The sequence below is a fragment of the Rhinopithecus roxellana genome, chromosome 10, assembly GCF_007565055.1.
Source record: "Rhinopithecus roxellana isolate Shanxi Qingling chromosome 10, ASM756505v1, whole genome shotgun sequence".
Taxonomy (NCBI): Eukaryota; Metazoa; Chordata; class Mammalia; order Primates; family Cercopithecidae; genus Rhinopithecus; species Rhinopithecus roxellana.
The window spans coordinates 42,636,609-42,648,517 of NC_044558.1; the positions used below are offsets into that span (position 1 = coordinate 42,636,609).

At 36.8% G+C, this 11,909-nt stretch overlaps 1 protein-coding gene across 1 annotated transcript; it reads left to right on the forward strand.

Moving 5' to 3' along the window:
• The first annotated feature begins 6,453 nt into the window (after positions 1-6,453).
• Positions 6,454-11,404, forward strand: IFNG (interferon gamma). Its single transcript, XM_010365523.2, has 4 exons — positions 6,454-6,695; positions 7,921-7,989; positions 8,085-8,267; positions 10,688-11,404. The coding sequence occupies exons 1-4, from the start codon at positions 6,582-6,584 to the stop codon at positions 10,817-10,819; spliced, it is 498 nt and encodes a 165-aa protein (XP_010363825.1). The 5' UTR covers positions 6,454-6,581; the 3' UTR covers positions 10,820-11,404.
• The last annotated feature ends 505 nt before the right edge of the window (positions 11,405-11,909 follow it).

The window sequence follows — 11,909 nt, forward strand, 5'->3', positions numbered from 1 at the left end:
TGAAATCTTTTGAGACAGTTATTATTTATATCACCTTTTTATAGATGAGAAAAGTGATACTCAGAGAAGTTAAGTAATGCATTAAAAATCAACAGACAGTAAGGAGCAAAGTCACGATTAAACATACACAACCTGACCCCAGAGCCTTTGAACTTAATCACTAAATCACTTTGGCTCATATTTCGTTAATCCACAGAAGTGTATTGGGGAAAAATTCTGTGCCAGGCACTGTGTTATGTAGGTAGAAAAAAATAATGAAATACTTTGTCTCAAAATGCTAACTGTATTTACCTATGGGAAATGAAATCATAGGTGATTTTTTCTTTTCTTACGCTCTTCTGTATTGTCTGATTTTTTTTTTTTGTTTAAAAGATCCCACATAATTTTACAGCCATTAAAAAAATTTCCATTTGAAAAATCAATGGATGGGAATTTAATTCTGATACTTCTTAAATTAGTTCAGGGATTGGTGACATGGTAATAATGACATGTTAAACACTGGTGAGAAAAGAAACTTATTTATTGGCTCATCATGGACTCAGAATTCCTTTGCCAGGTAGCATAGGAGTGAATGTGAACCTGCCAGTCTGCAGTATAGAACTTTTATCAAGAGAGATACAGAAGTAACTTTCCATTGGAAAAATGTACAAGTTTTCAAAGCCTCGTGCCATTGCCATTTCAGGGGCTACCCTGAGGGCAACTCATTTCTTGAGATCATTGGAGTAAAAAAGCACATGACCTGAGGGTTTAAGTACAAGCTGTGAAGTATTATTCCTACAAATTCTATATATGTTTAAAAATTCAATTCCAATTCAAAGCTCAAATTCAACTTAAATTAAAAACTCAAGTGATGGGTAAAATTTCCCAACTTTTCCACCATTCAGACAATGATTTTTTTTTCTGAATTTCTTTCTTTTATTTGTTTTTGTTTGTTTTAGACAGAGTCTTGCTCTATCACCTAGGCTGGAGTGCAATGGTGCAATCTCGGCTCACTGCAACCTCCGTCTCCTGGGTTCAAGTGATTCTCCTGCCTCAGCCTCCTGAATAGCTGGGATTACAGGTGCATGCCACCATGACCGGCTAATTTTTGTATTTTTAGTAGAGATGGGATTTGTATTTTTAGTAGAGATGGGGTTTCACCATGTTGTCCAGGCTGGTCTCGAACTCCTGACCTCAGGTGATCTGCCTGCCTCGGCCTCCCAAAGTGCTGGGATTATAGGCATGAGCCACTGCACCTGGCTAATTTCTCTGAGTTTCTAAGTCTGTTGGAGTCCTTACTTCCTGTAACCTTAGTCCTTAGTAATGTCATATTCCTCGTAAATCACAATCATAGAAACATAGGATATTAAGAATAGAAGATAACTTAGAGTTCATTTAGATCTAAATCTTCATTTTAAAGATGATGTCGTTAAATATAAGTCATGGGTAAAGGCTTTGTTCAAAATCTCACATCACTTGCAGACACAGGACCAGAATTTGGGACTCCTTTCTCTTAGGCCAAAGTTCTTTTCCTTATATTACTTCATGGATTGTTATGTTTTCCCCCAATACTAATTTTCTTGGAGGAAGAGATTATGCCTTTTACTTTGTAAGTTGAATGAACCCATTTGGAGGATCTAACTAAGAGGCATAACAACAAGTAAACTTTTGCCCTAATAGGGAAAATAGGCAATGAAATATAAATAAATTAGTATCTATCTGGATTTCAGTGTTGAGAAGGATTCAGCAGTCATATCTGAATTCAATAGAAAGGAATGCCATGACTGATTAGTGACGTCTGTCTTGGGTATAGGAGGAAGAAACACAATACATATGTCAATGTGTGTATTTCCCTCTGACCAATAATAAGTCCTCTCAACTATATGAACCACCTGGAGAGGATATACACGGAGAAGAGGTGGGGAATATGGACACCTATTCTACCTATTCAGCCACAAGAACAGGAGAATCAATCCTAGCTTCCAATGTGGTGACATATGCTTCTACCAGATTGTCTCACTGTTGACTTCTTTGTAACCCCTAAAACTATGAACATCTAGTAGGCATTCAATTCAATAAGGACATATTAATTAATTGAAATTGGGATATAAACCAACGTTTTCACAATAGAACTTTCCATCCGTCTTTGGTAACCCCATATCAATCAAAGTATTTGGCACTTGATGCATTAAAATTCCTTGTGGAACAAAAATACAACCTTTAAAGCAGGACCATGAATCTCTGGATTATCAATGCCCAATCCCATCTGATATAAAACGAAGAATATTGTAATCTGATGATTGTACTGTGTAAGTAGCATACCTTCTATATTCTTTGAACTACTCCTCAAAATTGGCCAGAAGGCACAAAAGAAAAGGGGGGATTCAGAAAATCTTCCTCTAACTTACGGGATTTTGTGAGTCAAATTGCGGGGAAAATCTGACTCCGTGTGGACTTCCATTCTGTATGTCATGCTTCTTCCGTAGGTTTGGCTTGCATGATGTCAGGAGTTCCGGGAGTCAAAATAGCGTGGGGGCATGGATCCAATATTGACTCATATTGAGTGGAAGAAATCTACACGGAAGTCTGGATGAGATAATTTGGTTGTGAGTACTAGGATGTGACTGCTGATGACAGAGGAAAAGGGAAACCAAGGTGTAAGTTTTGGCTTACGACTACCTACTCAGTTAAGACGGAGGATAGCATGAGATATGATTGAAATCTTCCTGACGTGTCATATATAACCATAGCCAGTTTTCAGAAAAAAAGTCTGGTTGAAAAGAAAAAAGAAAGTTTTCAGCCCCTCTGTTTTAGTAATACGGTCACACCTTGGCTCCTGGTGGGTTTGCAAAACTTTTAAATTATATCTTGATGGTGATTTATTCTGCAGTCTCAGAACTGGCCAAACCAACAAAGTGTGAAACCTCTAGTTTGCATGTGCAACAAAAGGTGTTTTACGGGCAGAAAAGAGAGAGAAGTTTCTTTGTTTGCAAAGTTGACAAGACAGGAAAAGATCACAAATGGATATGCTTATTGTAGTGATAATGTTCTGAGCCAAAAAATCGTATGTTGAAAGATGAAAATCTAATAGCAGATGTTTCACTTCCAGCCTGGAATGCAGGACAAGCTACATAATTTGTGGAAACAAGTGCAAAACGAAAATGTGGGTCCGTTGTTTGAAGAGTTATTAGAAATTTCAAGAAAGTGACAACAGAGCATTAAACCAAGTGTAGGCTGTTCTAAGTTCAGGGTTCTGACAGACTGCACAGGTTGCATGCCCATGAAGTTGAGCTGGCTGGGATGTTTAGGCAAAAATTTCCAAAATATATTTCAAAAACAATTTCAAAATATATTTGCAGTCTTACTATGTTTTAGGGAATTAAAGTGTGATTACTATCTCACAAATTCTACAGAAAAAAAGTTCCAGAAAGTAAAGCCTGATAGGGTGTAATTATCTGAATTCACATATCTAATGTAGAGGCACATACAATAATCTCAATGGATATTGATAGACTGGGGGATGTATTGACTAAAGGTTTCATCCTCTTTGGGAAGATCTTGGATTTAGACTCAGTTCTGCATTAGCCAGTTGAATGAATTTAAGCATATCACTTGTTTTTCTGGGTCTTGATTTACAAATCTAAAAGGTAAGGAGGTTGACCATAGATAATCCATAATTCCATAATTTTGTGCTTGGCCGTGCAATCGAGTTATTAGAGCTTGGATTTTAGCCATGTAATTACTCTTCATAAACATCCGTCCACACTGTAAACAATATAATCTGTTATTTTGAATAGGCATTCTCAATTTACAAGTGGCTACGCAGCGCATCATTCCCTGTTATGAATCCCACTATTCTTAACTCCTCAGTCCTAGTACTACATTCCAGTGGAGCAATCAAGGACTAGGCAGAACTAAGTTTTACTTATTTCCAGAAAGCTGGGAACATTCCTTCCAGTGACTCAGAGGTTGACCATTGGAAGGTATTGAGAACCTACAGTGTGTCTCAGGCTTGGACCCAAATCCCTGTGCCACCTGCAAGCACATTCTCTGGCCATAATTTTTCTTGAGCAGAGCAACAGTAGAGCTTTGAATACAACAATGTAATTTTTACATTCTTCACTTGCTTAACATGAGGTTTGGTTCCACATAAATGTTTTGATCTTATTCATTCTTTGGGAAGATTGCCCCTCAAAGAGCTTTCTGGCTTTTTTTTCCACATAAAAGAATACACAAAATTGTCCCAGTCATCAAGTGGCTAAAGAGACAGAGCATCATGTTTCTAACATTAATCATAAATATTATTTAATTAAAAACTAGTTTCTTACAGGTTAGGCCTGATAACATCAGAATTGGAACTTCAGGGCAAATAACTCAAAAGAGATCCTTAGGCAAGCATTCGAATTTACATTTATTCAGTGCGGTTTATGAGCAAATCTCCATGCTAAAATATTTTAAGGAAGAGAAAGCCATCGTAAAAGCAATGAAACAATTTCTGATTTTCAGAAACTAAATCTAATACGGGAGAAGACACACGAATAACTATCTTCAATCAAGATTGAGGAATCGGAACTCTTAGAAAAGTATACACCAAGACTTTTATAGAGAATGTAAGATTAATTTTAGGGAGGATAATTTTGGAAGAACTCAGGGAGATGATAATTTTTAAGCTGGGCTTGGATGAATGGCTACTATCAGGGGCACAAATGAGAGTAAAAAGAACTCAAGACCAAAGACACAGCATGAGCAAAGGTACAGGGTATTTTTTTTTTTTTTAAGAAATGACTAGTCATCCAATGTGCCAGAATAATAATAAACTTTTATTGAGTGATGACTATATGCCAGGAAAAATTCCTAGCACTTTATGAGGGTTATCTGATTTAATTTTCAACTGAAGCATGGAAGAAGCTACTATTATCAAGCCAATTTTACAGATAAGGAGACTGAGTCATAGTAGATTTAAGAAGCTAACTCACAATCATATAGCTAGATAGTATGGGAGTCAGGAATCAAGTTTGCCCCCATGACCGCAATGCTGTTATGTACACAGTGCAGGTAGAAATGCAAAGTGGGTTGGAACCAAAGAGTGGAGGGCTTTTTGTGCCATCCCAAAGTGTTGTACTTCATAAATAAATTACAAAGGAGGAGAAATAATCCTATTTTTTTTTTTTTTGTATCTGAAAGACAAAGAAATAAAAAGTTAAAAAGATTCTCTGTTAATACTGATTATTTGGAACAATAAATTGTTTAGAGCTATGCTGTCCAATATAGTAGCACCTAGTAATATGTGGCCATTAAACATTTGAAATATGACTAGACCAAATTGAGATGTACTGTAGGTATAAAATATACACTGCAGTTCTTTTTTTTTTTTTTTTTTTTTTTTTTTTTTTTTTTTTTTTTTTTTTTGAGATGGAGTCTCACTATGTCACCTAGGCTGGAGAGTAGTGGCATGATCTCGGCTCACTGCAACCTCCACCTCCTGGGTTCAACCAATTCTTCTGCCTCAGCCTCCCTAGTAGCTGAGATTACAGGCATGCACCACCATGCCCGGCTAATTCTTTGTATTTTTAGTAGAGACGGGGTTTCACCATATTGGCCAGGCTGGTGTCGAACTCCTGACCTTGTGATCCACCCACCTCGACCTCCCAAAGTGCTGGGATTACAGGTGTGAGCCACTGTGCCTGGCCCTCCCCATGGGAATATTCTGTACACTGTATTTCAAGGATTTAATATGACAAAAAGAATATCAAATACCTTATTAATAATGTAGTATACTGATGCATACTGAAGTAATATTTGGGATATATTGGTTTAAATACAATGTATTTAGAAATTATATTTACCTTTTTAAGAAACTTTTATTAATGAGGCTACTAGATCATTTAAATTTACCTGTATGGCTTGTATTATATTTCTACTGGGCAGGACTGATCTAGAGCAATTTGAAACTTGTGGTAGATATTTTACTAACCAACTCTGATGAAGGACTTCCTCACCAAATTGGTCTTTCAACCACATTCTTTCCTTGCTTTCTGGTCATTTGCAAGAAAAATTTTAAAAGGCTCCCCCTTTGTAAAGGTTTGAGAGGCCCTAGAATTTCCTTTTTCACTTGTTCCCAACCACAAGCAAATGATCAATGTGCTTTGTGAATGAGGAGTCAACATTTTACCAGGGCGAAGGGGGGAGGTGCGAAAAAATTTCCAGTCCTTGAATGGTGTGAAGTAAAAGTGCCTTCAAAGAATCCCACCAGAATGGCACAGGTGGGCATAATGGGTCTGTCTCATCGTCAAAGGACCCAAGGAGTCTAAAGGAAACTCTAACTACAACACCCAAATGCCACAAAACCTTAGTTATTAATACAAACTAGCATCCCTGCCTATCTGTCACCATCTCATCTTAAAAAACTTGTGAAAATACGTAATCCTGAGGAGACTTCAATTAGGTATAAATACCAGCAGCCAAAGGAGGTGCAGCACATTGTTCTGATCATCTGAAGATCAGCTATTAGAAGAGAAAGATCAGTTAAGCCCTTTGGACCCGGTCAACTTGATACAAGAACTTCTGATTTCAACTTCTTTGGCTTAACTCTCTCTGAAACGATGAAATATACAAGTTATATCTTGGCTTTTCAGCTCTGCATTGTTTTGGGTTCTCTTGGCTGTTACTGCCAGGACCCATATGTAAAAGAAGCAGAAAACCTTAAGAAATATTTTGTAAGTATGGCTTTTTAACAGTACTTTTTTGTGGTTATAAATGACTGAATATTGACTTGCTGTAGCATCTCTGATAGACTGTCCTCCTGTACACAGTCACTTTGAGATCTGGTTTTATTTTGTTAATTATTGACTGGATGAGTTTCTTGACTACATAATCTAGATATTGTTTTAACCTTCTGCTCAGTTTGTATAGAGACTTAAAAGGGATTTATGAATCTTCCAAAAGATGGGCATGATATGGATATGAAGCATAATGATGTTAATAATTTTGTGGTGGGAACTCATTCAGATGTGATAAGTCAAGGAGTATGCATATTGAAGAAAATGATTGGCTATTAGTTTTTGACTTCTCAGACTCTAAGATCAGGATTAGCATTAAAAAGTTAATAGGAAACGTTTACAAATTAAAGTAAAAAAGATCCTTAAAGTTTTGGCTTAAAAAAATCACTGATAGGTGATTTTCTCCAAAAAGTTATTTCAACATTCTGCTGCTCTATCTATATTACTTGTGAATTATTCCTGAACTTAGTTGCTCACTGGGATTTTGTAGGAATTATGATTCTGGCTATGGAATGTTTAAAAATTTTAAGTGAGTTTTTTGAGTTTCTTTTAAAATTTTATTGACGGTTAATGAAAAGTTTTTACATTTTAAATATTTCATTATTTATTTAAAACTTAGCTATTATAACTGTCATACATTCACAATTGATTTTATTCAGACATTCACAATTGATTTTATTCCTACAACACAAAATCAGATCTCACACACACACACATGCACACGTTTGAAACTATCTTTTAAAGTTGACATAATACCCTACAGGAAGGCATAGTAGATGTAATAGAAACCTGTGCCATTGGGGGGCAGTATTTTATAGTGGGGTGGCTTTGCTGTTTTTGTTTTGTATTTTTTAGCCTAGCTTGAAAATACTTTCTTTAGCCTACTATAGTTTTTGAGACCCTTGGAGTATCATCAGCTTTGTTGAACTCCTTTGTGACATTGCAATTTAATGGTTATATTGGAAAACAAAAAAGCTAAAAGAGCATAATAGTCTTTGGCTATATCTCACATAAACCTTTTGTGAATACTTATTGTTAGAACTAAGCAGAAGAATTGCAAAGGAAATCAGTGAATATTGTCACATCTGAGTTCAATGAAACTTGAAATTTATTTTTAAGACAATTTATAGGCTAATTGTAAACCTTTTTTTTTTTTTTTCAGAATGCAGGTGATCCAGATGTAGCAGATAATGGAACTCTTTTCTTAGACATCTTGAGGAATTGGAAAGAGGTAAGCTGAATATTCCCATTTGGCTAATTTTCCTGTTGCTTGTTTTCTGATGGATAAATACACATCATCCTCTGTTTGTGTTCTTTCCTTCCAAGGAGAGTGACAGAAAAATAATGCAGAGCCAAATTGTCTCCTTTTACTTCAAACTTTTTAAAAACTTCAAAGATGACCAGAGGATCCAAAAGAGTGTGGAGACCATCAAGGAAGACATTAATGTCAAGTTTTTCAATAGCAACAAAAAGAAACGGGATGACTTCGAAAAGCTGACCAATTATTCGGTGAGGCTCTTTAAATTCTTTCTTTGGTTTCATTGCGGAGGGTCTTGCAAAGCATTTGTTCTCCAGAAAGTAGACATTAGCTATTTAACAGTTGCTAAAGCTATGAACTCAACCCATAGCTGAAACTCTTACTAATTCCATTTGTGTTTGGATGACTTTGCAAAGCCAGTATGGGGATCACTGAAGTATGTAATGTAGAAAAATGCTAGCATTGTAACTATTTTGTAAAGACAGGTGAATTGACAAATCCAATGAAGAGGAAGTAGGTGAGGAAGTAGTGGGGAGTACTGAGAAGCAATTCTCTCGCTGTCCCTGCTCATATGATGGAAATTCTCTTACTTTGAATGAGAGGCTGTCTGTCTTAATGGAAAGAGCAGTGGGAGGAGCTGAGAAGATGTGTGTTCTCCTCCCAACTCAGCCACCAGGGAACTGTGATGAATCACATGGCTGGCTGGGGCTCAGTGCCCTCATCTTAAAAGGAAACTGTTAGGTTCACTGCATAAGTTTGATGACCTTCTTTGCTCCAAAACTCTACAATGCCAAGAATAGAAAATGAGAATAAGATAGAAGAAAGCTACAGCCTTTGAGTAGGTACCAGTGCACCCCACTGCAAGTCTCTAGCCAACCTATCAGATTGTACTGCCTAATTAGAAGCAAGAATGGTTGCTGTTTGTTTTTAGGGAAAAATAGGTAGAATTTATACCTTATGAAAAGATTGCTCTATCAAGTCTCTATCAACTTTCAGACTATCTCAGCTGGAGAACTCCTTAGACTCCTAAGTCATACCTCATGAACTTGTATCTTTAAATTATCTTTAAATTAGCCTTCTGTAAACAGAATGATAACATTGAGGCATAAAGACAAAACACGTTTTTCAAAATTTTATCTAGAAGACAAAGACCTCTAGATTCCTTTGGGGTTGGCTTTGATATAAATGGGCTCAAATGAGAGCTCAAGCTGGCATTTGTGCTCTTAGGATTTGTGCTCAGCTTTCACTATTGCCGGGCCTGCCTCTCACTCCTCTCATGTGAGCCCCCAGAAACTGAAAGGAGAGACATGGCAACAGGCATCCTTTGATTAGAAACTAGACACTCAGCACTTGCCCCTAACCCAGTGGTGCCCCTGGCTTACTGTTCAGTCCTGGATAAGTCTCTTAGTTTCTTGGTGATGATTTGAACATTGGAAAGTAAAATCTGTCACTTGCAAACACACAGCTTGTAGAAAACTTTTTCTACTCTGTAGGAACCGGGCCTTAAAAAAGTGAAAAAAAAAAATCTGTGGGTTTCTTCCTTCTGGAAGCTACAAACCTCCTGTTTCTTGATGGGCAATCTTGAGTGAGCTCTATTAATTATTGTTCTCTTTGGCTCAGTTGCTAAGCTGAGGTATGTCATGCCCTTTCATAATTAGTCCTGTAGCCTGTAATCCCCCAGCCATCCTCAGAAATGTGGCGACGTAGCCATAGTGTTCCCAAGATTAGAAAAAATATAATGGCAGAGTCAAGAGGAAAGTAAATGGTCCACATTTTATGAAGCATGAAATCACCTAAATGGCCCTATTGGTTAGAGTGAGGAAATGCAAATAGTTCAATTTGCTGGCCTAGAAGGTAGGGTACTGGAAAAGTTGTTGCAATTCCTAATTTTAAACTTTATATATCAGTAAGCCATATATAAATATGATTGGTGGTTATTTTAAAACCTATTATGGAAATTGAGAGACTGACCTAATCTCGGAGAAATAAAAAATTACAGTTTTCACTTGTTTTGGATTTGGTGTTTTCTAGGGTACCTAACCTAGATCAGTGGTTCTCAAACTTAGGTGGATGTCAGAATCACCAGGGGAGCTTAGTGAATGCACAGGGCACAGTCCTTCCAATTCATGCACCTGGATCTCTGAGGTCTTTATTAGGTTTCCGGGTTAATCTGCTACGCATTAACAGTGAGAATCATTGACCTATAATTACTCGTTTGATACATACAGGAGAGACTAAAGTATAAAGTGATATAATTGGTAGATTGATGATAGAGAGGTCATAGAAACAGTCTTCTCTTCCTTTAGATGAGAAAATAGAAGTTCCGAAAGGTTAAGTAGCTGGCTCAAGGTCAGAATTATTGCACGCATGAGATTCAGATCCACCTTTTCACATTGACTCCACACCAGGGGTCTTTTCACTATACGATTTCAAGAATTCTATAGGAGTAGATTTAAAGATATGTGATGGACTCCACCACATCATTGCACAACTAGGAATATAATTATAATTTTTAGCCTCAACTGCTGAAGAAGTAAATATTGTATATTAAGGTAATATGGTCCATTTTTTTAAAGGAATAGTTTTATTTTCACTGACCATCATGCCATTAACAGAATATCCTGATGGCTTATATGCCTGAAATTAATTTTGCTCTTTTCTTTCCCAATAGGTAACTGACTTGAATGTCCAACGCAAAGCAGTACATGAACTCATCCAAGTGATGGCTGAACTGTCGCCAGCAGCTAAAATAGGGAAGCGAAAAAGGAGTCAGATGTTTCGAGGTCGAAGAGCATCCCAGTAATGGTTGTCCTGCCTGCACTATTTGAATTTTAAATCTAAATCTATTTATTAATATTTAACATTATTTATATGGGGAATGTATTTTTAGACTCATCAATCAAATAAGTATTTATAATAGCAACTTTTGTGTAATGAAAATGAATATCTATTAATATATGTATTATTTATAATTCCTATATCCTGTGACTGTTTCACTTAATCCTTTGTTTTCTGACTAATTAGGCGAGGCTATGTGATTACAAGGCTTTATCTCAGGGGCCACCTAGGCAGCCAACCTAAGCAAGATCCTGTGGGTTGTGTGTTTATTTCACTTGATGATACAATGAACACTTATAAGTGAAGTGATACTATCCAGTTACTGCCTGTTTGAAAACTTGCCTGCATTCTGAGCCACTGCTTTAATGGTATGTCAGACAGAACTTGAATGTGTCAGGTGACCCTGATGAAAACATAGCATCTCAAGAGATTTCATGCCTGGTGCTTCCAAACATTGTTGACAACTGTGACTGTACCCAAATGGAAAGTAACTCATTTGTTAAGATTATCAATATCTAATATATATGAATAAAGTGTAAGTTCACAACTATTTATGCTGTGTCGGACTTTTTCTAAGTGAGAACTAGAGTGAAAGAACTACCTATTAATGAATTAGTAGGGACGGGAGTCATCTTAGCTGTGGAAATTTTAGAGTTGCATTTGGTTCCATTAAATGTGGTGTCTCTTTCCACTAGCATTTTGTTGGCTTTCACTTTTCCAGTTGGCAGCTCTTTGAATTATCTTTCTAAGATACAGATTTAATTATGTCACTATTCAATTTAGAGGTTCCACTATGGAATGTAGTTTAAACTGCTCAGCTTGGCACACAGAGATTTATTTCTAGCCCCTTCTCCACCTTCCTATTCCCTCCTTCATTTCAGAATCTTCCTCTCCCTCATCCAATGCTGGCAAACATCACTGGGTGTGGAGTAGTGGGTGTAAGCTCTAGGGACAAGGCTTGAATTGGAATCCAAGTTATTCCATTACAAGTAGTGTGACCTTTAATACATTATGTATATTGTCTAAGTTTCAGCTTTATTGTCGGAAAAATAATT